The sequence below is a fragment of the Cicer arietinum genome, chromosome 1 (assembly GCF_000331145.2).
Source record: "Cicer arietinum cultivar CDC Frontier isolate Library 1 chromosome 1, Cicar.CDCFrontier_v2.0, whole genome shotgun sequence".
Lineage (NCBI taxonomy): Eukaryota > Viridiplantae > Streptophyta > Magnoliopsida > Fabales > Fabaceae > Cicer > Cicer arietinum.
Window position 1 is genome coordinate 21,492,006 of NC_021160.2, and position 21,950 is coordinate 21,513,955.

General features: G+C 29.9%; 1 protein-coding gene and 1 pseudogene across 1 annotated transcript; one reads left to right on the plus strand and one right to left on the minus strand.

Annotated features, from left to right (window-relative positions):
- Window positions 1–6,756: 6,756 nt before the first annotated feature.
- Window positions 6,757–9,632, plus strand: LOC101508274 (uncharacterized). Its single transcript, XM_004488223.4, has 2 exons — window positions 6,757–6,895; window positions 8,302–9,632. Exon 2 carries the CDS (start codon window positions 8,351–8,353, stop codon window positions 9,359–9,361), a length of 1,011 nt encoding a protein of 336 aa, XP_004488280.1. The 5' UTR covers window positions 6,757–6,895; window positions 8,302–8,350; the 3' UTR covers window positions 9,362–9,632.
- Window positions 9,633–17,534: 7,902 nt separating this feature from the next.
- LOC101489995 (cell division cycle 20.3, cofactor of APC complex-like) lies at window positions 17,535–20,049 on the minus strand (annotated as a pseudogene).
- Between the last annotated feature and the right edge of the window lie 1,901 nt (window positions 20,050–21,950).

The window sequence follows — 21,950 nt, forward strand, 5'->3', positions numbered from 1 at the left end:
ATCTATCTCTCTCACACTGAGAAGAAGAAGAAGAAGAAGAAGAAGAAGAAGAAGAAGAAGAAGAAGAAGAAGAAGAAGAAGAAGAAGAAGAAGAAGAAGAAGAAGAAGAAGAAGAAGAAGAAGAAGAAGAAGAAGAAGAAGAAGAAGAAGAAGAAGAAGAAGAAGAAGAAGAAGAAGAAGAAGAAGAAGAAGAAGAAGAAGAAGAAGAAGAAGAAGAAGAAGAAGAAGAAGAAGAAGAAGAAGAAGAAGAAGAAGAAGAAGAAGAAGAAGAAGAAGAAGAAGAAGAAGAAGAAGAAGAAGAAGAAGAAGAAGAAGAAGAAGAAGAAGAAGAAGAAGAAGAAGAAGAAGAAGAAGAAGAAGAAGAAGAAGAAGAAGAAGAAGAAGAAGAAGAAGAAGAAGAAGAAGAAGAAGAAGAAGAAGAAGAAGAAGAAGAAGAAGAAGAAGAAGAAGAAGAATATAAATAGGTAGAGGATGCAATAATTAGAGCATGTGTCTCATATATCATCAAACTAAACAGATTCATGGTGATTATCAAATGAGGCACACAACTTTGTCTTTTCGGAGCATTGACTACCATCAGATCGCTTACTCTCATCAAAACATTGACTTCTTCATAGAGTTCACTTCTCCAGAGCGTTGACTTCTTCAGAGGCAGACAAATAAAACGCTTGATGTAGTCATCAAAGGCAGACAAAACATAACATGTATGTATCCATCAAAGGCAACTGAAACATAACATATATGTGTTTATCAGTGGCAAATGAGTTAGACGCTTACTTGCAGTCATCAGAGGCAACTTAGCCAAAGCATAGCTTGCATCTCTAAAGGCAACTGAATCAAAATATTGCTTGGATCATTAGAGCCACCAGAGGCATGTGCACCAGACTTAGAGTGTATAGTAGGAGCAAAGTCTTGGTTTCCTTTGTCTTAGTCCAGTCGCCAAAGGATATAGCTACCATAGCAAATACTTATATTCCTTTTTGTTTCTAACACTTTAACTGAGACTGAAGCTCCCATATTGCAATACTGATTATTACTATATGATGACTTGCTCTATTAGTAAACATAATTATTTGTTTATTAGGTGATAATATTATTTGTGTTAGAAACACCTAGATTATTATATCTAACTTACTCATAATTTATGTTATCTTAAAAAAATAGTCATTAATAATCTTTGTCTTTTAACTAAATCTACACACTTAGCAAATACATTTATGGGATAATTGTTTTTTATTTCTTTTTGTTTAATCATCAAAACATCAATTAAAGAATTGAAGCTAAAACAACTTTTGTACTAACAAGGGATGCTATTCTAAGGCATAATGCGTTGGAACCAAATGGTCTTGTAGAAAAATTCCTTGCTAGTTTTGTTAATAATGAAAGGTTGTTTTAGAAAACAATTCTAAGACTATTTCTCGTTGTCATATATGTGCTCTGGTTGGGCCACATATAGCAGTATCATTAATTATAACTCGACCTGCTCTATCAGTAAACATAGTATGCACCATTTATGCATAACCATATCATAATCATAATACAATCAAATATGTTCCAACGCAATATTTGTTCACTTATGCTAACTCACTCTGCCTAGAAACCTACGTGAACTGAGTTCACGTATGTGAACTCAGTTTATGTATTCAAATTTATTATGTGTAGAACCTACGTGAACTGAGTTCACATAGGTTCTATGTAGACTGAGTTTGCGTACGTGAACTCAGTTCACGTAAGTTTCTAAGCTTGCATAAAAAAAATTGTTTCACGAAAACAACAACAAGAACTACATATTGTAAATAAATAAATAAAACAAGAACAAGATTGATGCAAACCTGGTGTAAATGAGAGGCAATAAGGATGATTGAAGATGTTGAAGTTTTTAAAAATAAAGGAAGAAGTAGAAGGGGGTGTGAGAGACAAGGATGAATATGAGTGTAAGGTAGAAGATGAAGATAGAAATATAGGTTAGGGTTGAAATGAAGATAGAAAGAGAGGTTAGGGTTGAAGATAAAGATATACTGAGAGGTTAGGGCTTAAAATCTTATAAATAGGCAATGTCATTTTAGGTATTTCGTTTTGTAAAAAAAAATTGAGGGGTGCGGGTAGCAAAATTGTTATTTTTATTCTATGTTTTCGAGATGATTTTTGCTTCATATGTATGAGTTTGTTACCCCACAATTATTTACTCGGATGGGCTATATACTCCATATAGATGGATCTGATACCTCACATGAATTTTAAACTCCACACAGATGTGTCTTATATTTCACACTAGATGAATTGGTGTTCCACTTGATAAGATAATAGTCAATTTAATATATGTGAAAATTCAAATATTCCAATTATTGTCATAAGTGTTTTCAAAATGTTTAATTCTATATTTTTATTTTTGTGATATTTTGGACTTGGGAAAAATGAGAGTATCAAACAAACTCTATAAAAATTCAAAACTATAGTTAATATTGATATTCTTAAAGTTTTCAAAAAATAAATTTGATATACGGTTTTATATATGTATATGACTTGTGCACTGCAGAAACAATGTACTGAGATATTTATTCCATGATTTAAAATAAGATTTGTATGCTTACGTGTTACTCCCGTGTTAATTCTAAATAGTTTTATTTAAAATTAATTATTTTAAACTTTAATAAATACCTTTTAAATTATCTCAAATTTTATCTCAATAAATCACACTTCTACACATTTTTTATAACACTGCTCTAATTCTTTTAAATTAGTTTTTATGTTAAAAAATCATTTTGTGTTTTCAAGTTTAAATATCCCAACAAATTACACACATATATTATTTTTATTAATAATTTCATTTATTTAAATTTAAACTATAGATTTAATTTTTATTTATTATCAGAATAAATATTTTGTACACATATCCAATCAAACGTCAAATATTCGAGAACTAAAATAATAATTTTTTTTTTTTGGTGATTTGATTGATTAAAACTATTAGAACTATTAAAATAAATCGGGCATCAGAGGATTCCATTTCAATTTAGGTTGAGTGGTAAAAAATATGGTTTAAAAATAATAGTCTTTTTGATCGATTTAAAAATAGAGATGGATTGGATTGGCCCTCTGCGATTAAAGTTGGTCCATTTTAAAAACAACTAATATTTTTCATTTTTTAAAAAAGTAAATTTCTTCATTTTCTTACTCTCATTGTTGTCAAAAAAAAAAAAGATTATTCACGTTAATTTATCTGATATCTATTTGTTTTTATAAGGTTTTATTCTGTTACCTGGAAAGTTACACTTGTAAGAAATACTCCATACTAGACTAGACGTTTGTTACTAGACTTATTATGTGTTATAATTTTATTTTATTATCTTTATTGTGATGAGTGGCGGCGACAAACGGTGTTTTTACATTATAATTTTGTTTTAATTTTTTATTAATTAAAATAGAGAGATATAACAAAAGAGAAAAATTGATCGGATTAACATATTGATCGACATAGTCTATGGTGGACATATCAGACTTGATAAATTGAATCATATAACAAAGTAGGTCGGATTGAATTGTCAATTCATGTGATTTGACCCTTCAAATTAGAGCATATTGAATAAAAATTATAAATTACACAAATCATAATATTATAGATGTATAATCGGGTAACGAGAGTTTTTTTTTATATATTCCTTTTTATAAAAAATATATATATACCAAATTGCCACCCTTGAAAAAATAAAATCAAGCTGTCCTACTTTTTAGCACTACTAGATCATCATATTTCCAGCGACATTCCGACTACTTTTTTTTTTTTTTTTTTTTTTTTTTTTTAAATAAATTTTTATTTTTGTGATATTTTGGACTTGGGAAAAATGAGAGTATCAAACAAACTCTATAAAAATTCAAAACTATAGTTAATATTGATATTCTTAAAGTTTTCAAAAAATAAATTTGATATACGGTTTTATATATGTATATGACTTGTGCACTGCAGAAACAATGTACTGAGATATTTATTCCATGATTTAAAATAAGATTTGTATGCTTACGTGTTACTCCCGTGTTAATTCTAAATAGTTTTATTTAAAATTAATTATTTTAAACTTTAATAAATACCTTTTAAATTATCTCAAATTTTATCTCAATAAATCACACTTCTACACATTTTTTATAACACTGCTCTAATTCTTTTAAATTAGTTTTTATGTTAAAAAATCATTTTGTGTTTTCAAGTTTAAATATCCCAACAAATTACACACATATATTATTTTTATTAATAATTTCATTTATTTAAATTTAAACTATAGATTTAATTTTTATTTATTATCAGAATAAATATTTTGTACACATATCCAATCAAACGTCAAATATTCGAGAACTAAAATAATAATTTTTTTTTTTTGGTGATTTGATTGATTAAAACTATTAGAACTATTAAAATAAATCGGGCATCAGAGGATTCCATTTCAATTTAGGTTGAGTGGTAAAAAATATGGTTTAAAAATAATAGTCTTTTTGATCGATTTAAAAATAGAGATGGATTGGATTGGCCCTCTGCGATTAAAGTTGGTCCATTTTAAAAACAACTAATATTTTTCATTTTTTAAAAAAGTAAATTTCTTCATTTTCTTACTCTCATTGTTGTCAAAAAAAAAAAAGATTATTCACGTTAATTTATCTGATATCTATTTGTTTTTATAAGGTTTTATTCTGTTACCTGGAAAGTTACACTTGTAAGAAATACTCCATACTAGACTAGACGTTTGTTACTAGACTTATTATGTGTTATAATTTTATTTTATTATCTTTATTGTGATGAGTGGCGGCGACAAACGGTGTTTTTACATTATAATTTTGTTTTAATTTTTTATTAATTAAAATAGAGAGATATAACAAAAGAGAAAAATTGATCGGATTAACATATTGATCGACATAGTCTATGGTGGACATATCAGACTTGATAAATTGAATCATATAACAAAGTAGGTCGGATTGAATTGTCAATTCATGTGATTTGACCCTTCAAATTAGAGCATATTGAATAAAAATTATAAATTACACAAATCATAATATTATAGATGTATAATCGGGTAACGAGAGTTTTTTTTTATATATTCCTTTTTATAAAAAATATATATATACCAAATTGCCACCCTTGAAAAAATAAAATCAAGCTGTCCTACTTTTTAGCACTACTAGATCATCATATTTCCAGCGACATTCCGACTACTTTTTTTTTTTTTTTTTTTTTTTTTTTTTAAATAAGGTGCGGCCAATTTTTGGCGATCATGTGCTAGGCGTACAAATTTTTTTTCCACATTTTTGCAATTACAAAATTGTTTATCTAATAAAATAAAAATAATTACAATGTTTTAAAAAACAAAATATTATTAATAAGTAAAAATAAAATTAATAAAATTATATTAATAATAATAATAACAGTAATAATAATAATAAAGTAAATTATATTAATAAAAATAAAATTAATTAAATTAGACAAACAAAATACATTAAATTATAGAAAAAAATACCACAAATTAAAAAAAGAATACATCAAATTCAAATTTTATTATTATTATTATTATTTTTATTTTTATCAATTTTTATTTATTAGATCTAAAAAAAATAGAAGAAAATTGTTATAATATAACACGTTGTTTGTTTCGACACATCTATTTAACTGTATTTTTTCTCTTCAATTTAATTTATTTTATTAATAGTATTATGATTTTTTAAATATCTTTATTATTTTTAATTTATTAAATAATCAATAACTCAATTGTTAACAAAACAATATTAAGTGCTAATTTAACTGCAAAATAGAATTGAGTTGTCAAAATAATATAATATGTTATTTATTTTGACACATCTACTTAAACACATTAACTTTGATATTTTGTTTGATTTTATTATTAAAATTTTATTTTTTAAAAATATTATTATTATTATTATTATTATTTAATTACATTAAAAATATATTTTTATTATTATTATTTAATTTTTTTTTATTAGATCGGAATAAAAATAGGAGAGAGTTGTTAAGAAAATAGGTTGTTATTTTATCGGCAAAATATTAGTGACACGTTATTTGTTTTGGTACATTTAGTTAAACGTTGATGTATTTTTTTTTAATTTAATATGTTTTATTAAATAAATTAAAAATAATTAAAATATTTAAAAAATCAAAATACTATTAATAAAATAAAATACATTAAATTGGAAGAAAAAAAATATAGTTAAATAGATGTGTCAAAACAAACGACGTATTATATTATAATAATTTTTTTCTATTTTCTGGATCTAATAAATAAAGATAATAATAACAATAATAAAATTTGAATTTGATGTTTTTTTTTTCTTTCAATTTTTGATATTTTTTTAATTAATGTATTTTGTTCATTCAATTTAATTTATTTTATTTTATTAATATAATTTACTTTATTATTATTATTACTATTATTATATTATTAATAAAATTTTATTTTATTATTTTTATTTTTATTTATTAGTAATATTTTCCTTTTTAAAATATTATAATTATTTTTATTTTATTAAATAAAAAAATTTTATAATTACAAAAATATAAAAATAAAAAAAAATTGTATGTCTGCCAAAGATGCAATGATCCATTAATACAGAAAAATATGACAATTTAATATTATATTTTAGAGTGTGACAGTTTGATATGTTTTTAAAAAATATATATATATAAAAAAAAATCCCGAGTAACGTGGGCGAACATACTAGTTACTAAATAAGATTTTTAAAGCATAATTTTTAATATACCCCTAATAAAAGCATTTTTTAATATAAGATAAAATAATTAAAAAATTAGCCCTCTCTGTCCGTGTGTCTTAGTCGGGCTCAGCCAAAAGGCCGCCGCAAGCAGAGTCGCACACCACCTCATCACGACGAGCTCATCCGGGTACCACTCTGTGCCTCTCTATCTGTTGATTATATCCTTCAACCTTTAATTTCATGATTTTTATTTTCATCTACTATCTCCACATGTCTGAAGTTTTATGCTTTATAAAACTATTTACTAAGATCGAACGCATTTTAGGTCTGTGTCCACAAATTACAAACACCTACAATACAATACAATCTTAAAGTTGAGATTTAGAATTCAGGACTCAAGAGAAATACTTGCTTGGGCACAAATATAAAAAAATTAAAAGAAAAAATCATTAATCAATTACTTTTTTCATTTGTGAGTGTATGCCCAAACATTTTTAATTTGAGTTTGTGTCCATATAAGTCTTGAACTGTGATGCATTGACACTGAAACCTAGAAATTGGTAATAATTTGAGAAGTGATAAGGTGGCTCGGTGGTTTGGAGGAGGGATATAGGGATTAAAATGATAAAGAGGTCATTGGCTCAATTCCCCTCACTAATAAGATAACAACTAACATTTTTCATTTAGAAAAAACGATAGAATTGATTAAATGTAATCACATTTGTCGGTGCTACATGAACCTCAATGATGAGGATTTTAACATTCCCATGTTATGTTAAGTATTTATGTCATACTCTTAACCTTTGCTTGAACTCAAAGAAAAATCAAGTTCACTGAAATGTAGATTGTTCAGCCTGGAGGAAATGTTATAATGAATTTGTATGGAAGAACCGATGATTAAATTTCAAGAATGTTAACTTCAAAACTAATAGACAGCATCCTACAAAGGATGTTTTTCACTATTGAGTGCATAAAAGTCATATTTCCCCTCACTCATATATGTTGATATCATCTTACATAGTTAAACTAGGTATTGCTATCACTAGTTCACTCTATCTTTAAGCAACTTTGTAAGGAGACTTGTGATATGTTTTAATTGACTCAGACGAATGAGAATAAAGGACTAAATTTCCTACTTTTGATTTCATTGCAATTTTAAAATTGTTAATTGATATGTAGTCCATAGTTAGTTAGTGGGTTAGGCCTAATAAGGCATATTGCATATAAATAAAAGTAGGAGTAAGATGGAGAGGTAGGCAAGTAGCGAGGACTAGTATTGAGGAGTGTTCTGGATCCATCGAAAATCTCAGGAGTGTTTCATTTTTCTTCCAAGTCTTGTCCAGTTCCTATTAGCCATTGATCTATTTGATATGCCTTGTTTGCTGTCTTTTATGAAGCAAAGTTCAAGCTATCTTACTTGCAATATCTTACTTTCTTAGGGTTAGTATGTAATACAATGAACTGTTAGATTGGTTTTATGGGTTCATTTTATTTACCAAGGCTCCTGTTACTAGTATCAATAGCAAACAAATATAATTGAAGTCATTTCAAAATTTAATCACTAATAATTCATCAATGGCTTTTGCATTCCAGATAGTTGAAGAAAGCAAGTTCAACTCGTTTCTTTAAGAGAGTGCAGAGTATGAAAGAGGAAGAGGTGAATCGTTGCCAGATTCAAGAATGGTACCCAAAGTTCAAAGTTGTATCCATCAAAACCTTAATTCACCAACTTCCTGAATCTTTCATTGACTACCTTCTTGATGATTCCGGGCCCTTTGTGTTGCCTACTTCGGTCTTAAACGAGGATGCATTGCCTAATAGAATTCACAATCCCGTTGACGAAGAAGATTTTCAGGTGTCAGAGGGGTCTGATGATGAAGCAGAAGAACCTTCTCCGCCCCCTTCTTTTCCAGAACTTGAATTGAAAGTTAAGGAATCCATTGAGTCCCTTGGGGGTGCAGTCTTCCCCAAACTGAATTGGAGTGCCCCAAAAGATTCAGCTTGGATAAGTACTTCTGGTACCCTTTGCTGCACCACTCTCAGTGAGATCGCGCTTCTGTTCCGCGCATCTGACTCACTGGTCCATGACTTGTGCCATGCTTATGATTCTTGCGATGATAAACTTACATCTCGACCCCGTAATTTTTTTCTCGCTCTCCGTAAATGGTATCCATCCCTTAATCCAGACATGGAATTTCGCTGTTTTGTTTGGAATGATAAATTAGTCGGAATTTCTCAGCGGGAGGTTACTACCTTTTATCCTGTTCTGCTTGAAAAGAAGAATGACATCCTATCACTGATACAAGGATTTTTCAACAATCACGTGAGAGCTAAATTTGAGTCAGAAAACTACACATTTGATGTTTACATTACAAAGAATGAGAGAGTTAAGATTGTGGATTTCAACCCTTGGGGTGGCTGTACACTATCATTGTTGTTTACATGGGATGAGTTAGAGCATATTCATAGTGAAGGAGATGATGATGCTGAGTTTAGAATCGTGGAAGATCGTTGTGGTGTTAGGCCGGGCCTAAAAACAGCTGTTCCATATGATTACTTGGACACCAGTGCAGGGAGTGGTTGGGATCAATTTTTAAGGAATGCTGATGAAGAGTTGAGAAGACAATCCAGGTCTACAGAAGCTGGTGCATGATCTTTAGATTCTCGTTCTCAATTTTTAACTTTTGAGATAGCAAATAGAATAGTAGGCTTTCTTTTTTCAAATATTTATTTACTTCGAGCCGACGAACGGAAAAGAAGGGGGAATAAAGCTTATGTATGTTTAAAACAATTCTACTCCATTGAGAATGTATTTTCCTTTTCACTTGAAATGTTACTGAAGCAATCTAATATTTGACATTTGCTTTATGTCTTTGAATTTCTTTATTTCCTCTAGTTTTAATAAAGGGTTCTTTAAGATTTAATTACTTTGTTATTATATGCAATCCTAATATCAAATTAGTATTTATAGTATAGTTTATATAAGCTTTTAATTGGACCTGTAACATTATCAAATATTTTTAATTCAGGTGCCACTGTAAGTATCAACAAGGGTCCCCAGTTTGCATACCTTAATCCCTCACCTCAACCTTTATTACAGTGGCTCTCTTTTTTGATAAATTGTGTGGTTAAAACTTCAACAATCATAATGTTGTTTGTCATTGAAGTTTACAATCCTCATTGTCCTTGTGAGTGATTTAGTAACTTGATTAGTGTCGTTTGACAAAAATAAGGGAAAACAAAAATGTGTACTTCAAATCTCAACTCATTTATTTTTTCTTGTTTTTTGTCAAATCGACATGAATCAGTTCTTAAAGACGAAGAGAATTGTGAACTCATACTTTTAAAGGATTTCATCAATCATCTAAGTTTCAAATACTTTTATGTAATATCCACCGTAGAATCATAGACTATCTATCAAAGTGGTCCATTGTAGAATTCACCGTATTTTTTTATGTATACATATCAACTTTTCCACCAAAAATAAAAAGACTAGTGGAAACCACTATAACATGTGCAGCATATCAAAATTAACCATTTCATATGCTCATAGTCAAAGTGACAATCAATATAATGGAAAAGTTACAATTATAGTGGTGCTTTTTAAACATCATCTTACTTTCAACTCCACAACCTTTATTACTTATAATTAACATTAAAAGCACATTCTCCTAAACTTCTTTGTATCAATCTATTAACCATTGATGAAACATAAAGGTTTAACAACTTGTCTCTCAACTTGTTTACGCCGAATTGATGTGGTCCATAAGTGTTTGCATGCAACCAAACTATAACTTCCTATCTCGTATTTTCAAATTTCTTGAATGTCTTTGTTTCAATGATCTTGAAATGAAATCATTCTTTTATATACGTGAGAAGTCGGCTAGACAATCAAATATTTAAATTTAATATATTATAATTAGATAACTTAATGATATAACACTGTGATAAACACAAACGGGTGGAAATATATCACATGGAACAATAGAATTCTATGATCTATCCTATCATAGATCCAAGTAAGACCATATTTTTTATTAAAAAAAAAATAGACAAGACCAAAATATTTTAACAAACTTATTTAACTAAATAGATCATGCTACATGCTATCGAAAATACATTTGAAGCCTACTAGATCGGTCTACTCAATTAAATCTAAATATTATGTATGTACTTTGTGATGAGCCATATATGTGTTAACCTTTTTTTAATCTACATCAATTTTAACATATTTAAATGTATTTTTATATGATAGAATTTAAATTGAATAACATATACACTAAAAGTAATGACTTGTTAAATTATTAAAATTATATTTATACATGCAATGCCTAATTAGATGTTTAAGGCAATCCACTTTTACCAACATTATCATTATATATATGAATAAAGGAATTCATTTTAGAAAATCAGCGATGCAATGAAACATCACTAACAACTGGCAAATGCCGATATTATTAGGTTGGATGTATGGGAGAAGGAAAGTATTTTCAAATGAACCAAAATAAATCATGTCCACTATAAATTTGAAATCCATTTCAAATTGGGCCCATTTCACATCCAAGGAAGGCCCAGAGTGCAGCCCATATATGATATAGCTTTTCTTGGATTTGTTCAAAATTATTAGAAAAATTTCCCCTGTACTCCCACAATTTGCCTTGTACCCCCAAAAATATTCGAAAATGCCAAAACTATCCTCAATTTTTGTTTTGCTATTTCAAAGAAAGTAAAGGTAAATATTTTTTTCACCATTTTGTCATTCACCCAGCCGTAAAAGAGATTTCCGATAGGCTCCAGTTTTTCGGTAACTACCGAAATACTTGTAACAAGATTTCCGGTACAGAGTAAAGTACCAGAAATGTTAAAACTGAGTTTTTCGGTACAAAAAGGAAAATTTATGTACCGGAAACCTTATTTGACAAGTATTCCGGTACAGTAGTAGATTCCGAAAAACTTCATTTCTAAGTTTTCCGGTAGAGACCAATTATTTTTAATTTTTTTTTAAGTTTTTTAATTTTTTTTAATTTTTTTAAATGTTAACAGATATGGATAATCCACTACTATTAATGGACAAAACATGCGTCGATACTACAAATATTTTTGACACAGATCAGGTATGAATAAATATATTTAATATTAATATTATAAAAATATATTTTTATGATTAATTATAATTATTTTATTTCAGATATTTGATTCAAGGGATACTGTTGTGAAATGGACAAAAGAAATTGGTATAAAAAATAAAGTTACCGTTATTATCAGAAGATCAGATATAGAGACGGGTGAGAAAGGACGGAGAAATAAATTAATATTAGGTTGTGACAAAGGGGGAAAATACAAGTGTGCTGCTAGTTCTATTCGAAGTTCAACAAAAAAATGTGATTGTCCTTTCAAGCTTAGATCAAAACCATTAAAAGATGGTTCAAGATGGATAGTTAAAGTAATTTGTGGAATTCACAACCATGAATTACCTGATACTTTGGAGGGGCATGCATATGTTGGACGCTTAAATGAAGAAGAAAGAAAGCATGTTCATGAATTAACAAAATATAATGTTGCACCGAGACACATATTACTCTCATTGCAAGACCGAGATAAGAGTAATGTTACTAAGATCTCACAAATATATAAACAGAGAAGTATCATTCGATTGCGCGTGAGAGGTAATAGAACAGAGATGCAACATTTATTCAAGTTAATTGAAGATGCAAAATATGTGTGCTGGAATAGAAAGCGTGAAGACTCCGATGTTATGAGAGATATTTTTTGGGCGCATCCAGATTCAGTGAAGTTGTTGAATTTGTTTCCGATTGTGTTGATTATGGACAGTACCTACAAAACCAATAAATACAGAATGCCATTACTTGAAATTGTTGGTATGACATCAACAGAGAAAACATTTGTAGTTGGGTTTGCTTATTTGGAATGTGAGAGGGAAGAAAACTTTTGTTGGGCATTAGAGAGACTAAAAGATTTGTTTGTTACACAAAATAAATTCCCTCAAGTAATTGTGACAGACAGAGATCTTGCGTTAATGAATGCAGTTGGCATTGTGTTTCCACATGCTGTTAATTTACTTTGTCGATTTCATATCGAAAAAAATGTTGGAGCAAAATGCAAGCAATATGTCTTAAAGGATAGACAAGAGTCAATATTGAATATGTGGAAAGACATTATGTATTGTAGTAATGAAAAAGAGTATATGATGCGCTTGCATATGTTTGAACAATCATGTGTTGATACTAAAGTGTTTGTTGATTATGTCAAAGAAACTTGGTTGACTCCACATAAGGAAAGATTTGTTGAAGCATGGACAAATAAAGTGATGCATTTGGGGAACACAACGACTAACAGGTATTTAATATAATTTTATTATATATTGTTGAATTTTACAGGGTTGAGTCGGCTCACTGGAAACTGAAGTTAATGTTAGAAAATAGCATGAGTGATTTGTGTAAATGTTGGGAGGCTATGAACAACATGATAAGGTTACAACATAAAAGAATCAGAGCCTCGTTTCAAAAAAGTTTTTATGATGAAGAGCATGAGCACAGAAATCCATTTTATCAGAGATTGAATACATTTGTATCAACAGAAGCTCAAAGACGTATTGCTGAAGAATACGACAAAGTTGAGTGGGTGGGTACTGACAAATCTATATGTGGGTGTTCTCTGAGAAGGACATACGGATTACCTTGTGCTTGTGAATTGGGACAATATAAATTAATGGGTGAACCAATTCCTCTAGATTCTGTGCATATTCAATGGAGAAAATTAAGCATGGAATGTGAACTCACTCAAGACACAGAAGATGGATCAGAGTTGGATATGTCTACTGAGATGAATGCCTTATGGAAACGCTTTCGATCACTTGATGTTATTGGGAAACGAGTGTTGAAGAGTAAAGTGCGTGAACTTGCTTTTCCAAGTACAAGTTCAATATGTCCACCACCTGAAAAAGTCAAAACCAAAGGAAGAGTGAAGAAGAGTAAGGGTATGAAGCCAGATGGATATGATGTATATCGAGACCCTTCTTACTTTGAGCATGTTAATGCAACATATTGTGAAGATATTGGTTCCCAACCCTCTCAATCAAAGAAGAGACAAGCCTCTCAATCAAAGAAACACCCCTCTCAGTCATCTCATTCTTCAAAAAATTTGTTATTGAGACAATTTCCTGATATTATTCAGCCATACATTGATGACATATTTGACGTGGCAGCGGATGGAAGTTGTGGTTTTCGCGCTATTGCATTATTGCTTGGTTTCGGTGAAGAGTGTTGGTCTTTGGTCCGCAAGAGATTGGATCAAGAGATTGTTTCTCACGTAACTCCATAAGATAGATTGTTCACAGGACGCATTAAAGAAGTAAGAGATTCGTTGATGATATCCGGCTTAGGTGTTCAACCCATGGATAAATGGTTGTTCATACCTGATATGGGTTACGTGATAGCGACAACATATAATATTATTCTTGTCACGTTCGGTCTGACATTTTCAATGACTTTCTTTCCTATGAGGGGTTCACATTCCGGATCGACAAAAAATGATCGCATTTGTTGTATTGGTTTTGTTAATGGAAATCACTGGGTTCCGGTAATTATTTTCTTATACTTTTTTAAATTTTATTCTGGTAATTTTTGTCTTATATTTTGTTAATTTATTTAATTTTTGCAGTTAAAGATGAAAAATGGATTTTCAATGCCAGACATTCCACCAGATTGGAAGCAATATCGTACCAATGAAGCAACTTCTTGGGCAATAACATACACAGGCCGTCTACAACACTGAGGGTATTTATTAGGCCGGTTGTCACGTGTTACCCAAAATCCACCTACGGAACCCGTAGATGCAATGTCTTTAGATGAACCTTAATGTTTTAAAATTGATACAAAATCACTTTAATGTAACCGACATTTCAATTGTTATTAATTAATTTTAGTTTTTTGTCATGCATTTTAGTAATTGATTTTATCTTGTATTTATTTCATAAAGTAACCGACATAACAATATTTAATAATTAATAAAGTAACCAACATAACAATAGTTAATAGAGTAACTGACATAACAATAATTAATAATTAATAAAGTAACCAACATAACAATAATTAATAAAATAACTAACATAAAGTGTTCATAAAATAACTGACATAATAATAGTTCATCAAAAGTGTTCATAAAATAACCGACATGACAATAGTTCATCAAAAGTGTTACTACTAACTAGTGCGACTACATGATAAATACAAAGCTTTATAAAAGTGAATATACAACTCATCATCTGGACTAGCTTGATGTTGACTCAACCCCTGTTGTATAAGATCACTGATCTACTGTAGGATAGGTGGCGGCTGTGAACTAGAAGCATCTGCACTGGTGGGCGGTACACTATAACGTGGGACCTGAGGTACACCATCTGGTCGCACCAGTAGTGGATGAGACACCTGATAGAACCACTCCAAATATCCATCTTCACACTCAGATGGATATGTAGTTGGACGAAGCTTGTGAAATAGCTCTGTCACTGGCGTCACATATCCCAATCATTCCACATCTACATCAAATATATTTCACTACAGTGCTGCATAATCGGATGTGACCAGTATAAAGCGTGATATCATCAAAAGGAATAACACCCCTGTGATTCTTCCATGGTCTCCATATAACATCTGCAGGTGTCAATGCATCAATAATACTTCTGTATTCGTGGACCTTATGCTTGCCTTGCTTATAGCACCATCTATTCATTCGGGAAAAACATTCCACGTCAGCACTCTGATCACTTCTATTACAAATATTCGGAAAATATTCGGAAAATATTCGTAAATCCAGCACTGTTACAAATAAAAATATTAAATAATTAATACTAACAATTAAATACAACATAAATAAATTAAATAAATAATTAACAATTAATACTAAAATATAATTGATACCTGAAGCAACGTCATATATCCACCTAACTGTTTGGTGTCATAATAGCAGACATCTGAGAGGTAGTCATAAAACACCACTAGTGCAACAGTACCCCATGCATATTTATCTATACCGTCTAAATATCTGAATAAAGGAAGGTACTTCGCATCAACTAGAGTATGACTCTTATCAGGGAAAATAGTACTCCCGACTAAATTCAACAGATATGTCCTAGCAGCACAGTCAAACCTCTCTGCTGCACACTACCTTCTGAAGACCTCCTTCAACCAATCCAGTCTATAGTGTGCACCTCTAGTTTTTTTGGTCTCCTCCCAGATCTCTTTTGTGGTCACTCCTAATAGATGGACAACAAGATTACATGTAGTTACTCTATCTACATCGGGTGGACTGTAGAACTCACCCGTAATAGGCAATCCGAGAAGATTGGCAACATCATCCAAAGTAATCGTCATTTCACCAAATGGCATGTGAAATGACGATGTCTCGGAATACCATCTTTCAACAAACACAGATATCAAGTTGTTGTCGATCATCTTCAAACTACCCCGTTGTAATTGGTTCAGGCCTGACAAATTCACCCAATTCTCTATGGGTCGCGGAAGTACCAGCGGAGTAAATTGTTGCATTTTCTTCCCATGCGCAACAATTTTCAGCAATGGTCGCTCCTGTATACAAAAAAAATATATGACATTAAAATTAAATTTAGACAACAAATATTAATTAATTTAAATATTTTTAATGCATTATAAGTAATAATTAATTTAATATACCTCACCAAACCATAGTCTAGCTAAAACATGATAACGGTATCGTGTAAGGACAGACAAATCATAAGGTCCTCCAGGATACCGTGTGAGCTCACCAGGTCCCTCAGCTCCATCATGTTCCTCCTCCATTGCTCTCCCTCATGAGCAGGTGCAGCCTCCTCCTGCTCATGTACATCCACCTGCTCGTGCACCATACGCTCATGTACATCCACCTGCCCATGTACCACATCTTCCTCATGCACTATAGAAGGCTCCCCCTGATCATGATGTCCCTCATCGTCGTCTTCAATAATCATACGTCTTCTTCTCCTTGAAGCTGTCGGTCGAATCCTCTCTGGGGGATTCATCGGAGTCGATGTAGAAGTCTCAGTGCCCCGTGTAATTCGTATGATTTTGCCGTCTCTTCCTCGTGCACCCACTGAAAAATTAAAATATTAAAAGAAATAAATCACAATAACTTATAAAATTATAATTAATTAAATTAAAAAAAATATATACGTAACTTCCGGAAAACTTGTTTCTCAACTTCTCCGGAAATTTGGAAAAAAAACTTACTCTCAGTTCCGAAAATGTAAAAATGTGAAATGGTAATTTTGTGAGGTTTTATTATTTATACGAGGGAAAAATAGTCATTTCATTCTAAATTTGGGGGTATAGGTATAATAAGGAGGGTACAAGGGAAATTTTTCAAATTATTATATATCTATTTACTTTGAGCTGATGAACGGAAAAGAAGGGGGAATAAAGTTTATGTATGTTTAAAACAATTCTACTCCATTGAGAATGTATTTTCCTTTTCACTTGAAATGTTACTACAGCAATCTAATATTTGACATTTGGTTTTGGTTTATGACTTTTATAGATTTCACAATCAATTTAATCTGTTTTAGAAAAGGAAAATCAATTATTGTTAAAATAAAAATAAAACAAAATCTACGTTAATTCGGGTGAACTTTCCTATTTTAATATACTTGTGTTCGATAAAAATACAAAATCTATTTTTCTCTATAAAAAATATGTATATTCAATTTTAAAAATCACTGACATAATAAACAGTGTGAAGACTACTAATTTATACAAAAAAAAGCTATCCTAAGATAACAAGTTGTTATGTTTTCATCATCTTATCAGCATTGTCTTCATAGATAAAAGGGTATCCAAGCCCGAATTATCTTTTGTTTTAGTAGAAGGTGACCCAAAAACATTCCAAAAGCGAAGAGACTCATCTGCTCCAGCTGAAACAACTGTTAACCCATCGGGACTCTGCAAGACATAAGAGCATAATATAATCAGTTAGTAAGTAAGTAAATTAGTAGTTAAATATTCTAATTAGAACTCATTCAACGTCTCTTAATTCACCTGAGGTAGATGGAGGACTCTTGAAGTATGAGTGCCCAAGGTCTCGACTTTAGTCATAGATGGATATTCCCACAAACAAAGTTGGTTGTGTTTTGCACTTGGACTGAAGTCATGGCCACTTAATATCTCTTGGTGATGTCTATTCCATTCTAATCCAGAAATCTCAGCTTTGGTATATATGTTGCAAATGTTGGCTCTCTTTTATACATTCCATAACTTAATACATTCATCGTCGACGCTGCCTCCAGAAGCAAGCACAGATGAATCATAAGGGCACCAAGCAAGTGCTTTGACAGAAGCATTGTGGTCTTTAAAACAGTGCAAGAATTTTGACGAGTTCATTTTATTTGACTCCAATACATAGACCAGATTTTGACTACTGCCACTTGCCAACATATTTCCCCTATTCGACCATTTTAAACTACAAATTGCTTCTCTGTGTCCTTTTACCTGAGAAGTCACATTACTTCTTGCTCTAACTGCACACAAGAACATCATAATACAACAAAATATTATTTTATTGTCACAATATATTATTTTATTAGTAACTTAATGTATTCATAAATAAAAAATTTAGAAATTTAAATCTAGTTACCATCATGGTTGATTATAGATTCGTCATGGCTTCCAAAAGTTAAAATATTTTCATACCATGCTAGAGCTATTATCCTTTTATTATGACCTTCTAGCTTTCTTATCTGAAAATCAGAAACCAAGCAAGAATAAGTCCACTGTGAAACCAAGCAGATGAATAGAGAGAGATGCATGCATATTTACCAGCTTAGAAGTGACAACATCATAGAGATGAAGATTAGAGTGCATAAATTCAGTTGCCAAATACTTTGAATTCTCTGACCAGGAAACACTAGTTGGATAATTATTGTCATTGGATTTAAACAACTGAGACACATGAGCAGTAATAGAGTTCCACGGGTACATTTCTTTGCCTAAAGCAACAACTAGAATGTTGTTTTCCCCCCCCCAATCCATTGTGTTTGTGTAGAAATCATTTCTGACTTCTAGTGCATCTAATACCTTTGATTCCTTCTACAGCTGCAGTTAATCAATTAATCCAATCAGATTACAACACAAGATTTATCTTATTGATCCATTCAAAAGGAATGTGAATATTTAGGCATGTTATGATTTATTATTTATAATATGAGAATGCCTAAGTTCATGTCCATATAAATATAAACTATCTCAACAAAATAAAATACTACATCAATTCTAGCTATTGGGAAATTCTACTAATTATGAAAACAAAAACTAAGTAGAGGATACCATGTACACATAAAGAAAATCAAAATAAGTATTCTAATTTATTAAAAGTCAATACATTTGAGATTTCAAGGTTTCTGCAAGAAACTATATGTTGCAGTTGAACAAGGGCACCCTAAAAACAAATAGGTGCATTTTGCATAGATAGATAAATTTATTTGACAAGTGAATTAAAATGAAACCTTAACCAAACCTGAGATAGTTTTCGACGGATACGTTGATTGCGGATGATTTGAAATTATGTAGCGTCTTGTTGTTGCAACACATAGATATGACGAATAGAGTTTTCATTTGATTTTGGACATCCTCTAAAAACCAACATTCCAAACGGCCTCCCATCTGAATCCAAAGTCAACTGCTCATCAAATTTATGTCTATACACTACCTGTCATTATAACAAGAAGAAGATGTTAAATAAAGCAAGATAAAACTCCCACTTTTTGTAGAATAAACAATTTTAATATTCAAATAAACAACAAAAGATTAAAACCAGATTAAAGTAACAAATAATCCTCAAGAATTTGATCAAGAATTACTTTTCTTGAAAGTATTGAAATTGAAAAATCAAAAACTTTATAAGAAATAATGAAATGGACGATTTTAACACTTAAATAAATAAAGAAAGGATTAAAACTAAATTAATTTTAAGAATTTGATCAAGAATTGCTTTTCGTGAAATCTAAAAGTCAAAAAATTTATAAGAAAGAATCAACGAAAAAATAATACATTTAAATTTTGGTTGTGAATATTTATGGTTGATTTGTTAATGAGCAAACTATGGGTTTGATCAAGATCCATCAAACTTCTATTGGGTATGAAACGATCATCCTATAAAGAAAAATATATGAAAATAAGCATGCACAAAACGAAAGAAAAAGAAAAAAAATAAGAATAATAAAGGAATAGGTAGTAATATAATTACTGGAAAATCATACTGGATTGGAGCTATGAGAAAGCTTCTTGGAGTGTACCAATCTTTATCAAGATTCTACATCGTGTGTTGTTGTTGTTTATGCCTTCAAAGAATTATCACTAGTTGATGGTGGTGAGAAGAAAGAGAGTATTGGAAGAAAATTGATTTTTTCCCACTCTAAGGCGCGAAGTACATATATATATATGATTTTCTTGATTTTTAGACGTTTCTATTTGAAGCTATATTTTTTAAGTAGATTTCACATGTTTTAAAAAAAATTATTAATTATTGTAAGAAAAAAAGATTAATATTTTATAATTTCTTAATCTTGTTATTTGGTGAGTTTTATTAATATTTGAAGCATGACATATAAAATGAATATATTTAGGAGTACTCTCATGCTCTGCAATTTTTCCTAAATTCGACTTGAAAGATTTAATATTTAACATTTGGTTCATGTATTTGATTTTCTTTATTTCCTCTAGTTTTAATAAAGGGTTCTTTAAGATTTAATTATTTTGTTATTATATGCAATGCTAATATCAAGTTAGTATTTATAGTATAGTTTATACTTACATTGTCTAAGTATTGATTACATGTCATATCAAGAAAAAGTATTGATTAAATGATAAATAAAAAAATATCTAAGAATATGTCAGGTTAATCATTGATAAAACATAAAGGTTTAGCAATTTGCCTCTCAACTTGTTTACGCCAAATTGGTGTGGTCTAGAAGTGTTTGCATGCAACCAAACTATAACTCACTATCTCATCCTTTCAAATTTTCTGAATGTCTTTGTTTCAATTATCTTGAAATGAAATCATTTTATTATATAGATATTTAAATTTAATATATTATAATTAGATAATTGAATGATATAACATTAGGATATACACAAAAGGATGGGAATATAGCACGCCGATCAATAGAGTTTTATGATCTATCATATCATAGATTCAAGTAAGGCCATATTTTTTATTTAAAAAAATAGACAAGACCAAAATATTTTAACAAACTTATTTAACTAAATAGATCAAGCTATATGCTATCGAAAATACATTTTAAATCTACTAGATCAACCTAATCAATTAAACTTAAATATTGAGTATGTACTTTGTGATAGAGTCATATATATGTGTTAACATTTTCTTAATCTATATCAATTTTAACATATTTAAATGTATTTTTTATATAATAGAATTTCAATAAAATAACATATACAGTAAAAAGTAATATTAGATTTTAAAATAGGACTTAATCTAATTAAATTATTAGTTTATTAATCATATTATAAAAATTTGCGCCACTCACCATTGAATCGCTTAGTCTTTTGCAAAATAAATTATAAAGTAGTTTTCTAAACAAATTTTCAAATTCTATAAGGCTTTTAAAATGTCTAGTTAAATTTTTAAATCCTATAAGACTTTTAAAATGTCAAGTTAGATTTTTAGATTATAAGTTTAAATCTAAAAGTTTTAAGGTAAAGTCAACCATGTATCTTGCAAAATCCAACTTATTATCACCCCTATATGCACACTTCTTAGTCTTTTTCTGGTTTTTTTTTTTTTTTTTTTTTGCTGAATTCATGGTTACTTGCATCTTTGATTTCACATTTGTGCAAGACAAAGCCAATCCTAATGTAAAAAATTGATTTAAATATATTTAGATGTTGGATAGAGTTGTTTGTCTCTAAACTTGGAATTTCCACCGTTATGTGATATGATAGAATAAAAGTAATGACTTGTTAAACTATTAAAATTACATGAAACGCCTAATTAGATGTTTAAGGCAACCACTTTTACCAACATTATCGTTATATATATATGAACAAAGGAATTCATTTAAGAAATGAAGTGAGGCAATGAAACATCACTAACAAATCAAATTGTAATTATTCTTAATTCTTAGTTCAACTAAAAAAAGAAATATTGTTAGATTGAATGTATGGAAGAAAAAAAAGTATTTTTAAATGAACCAAAAT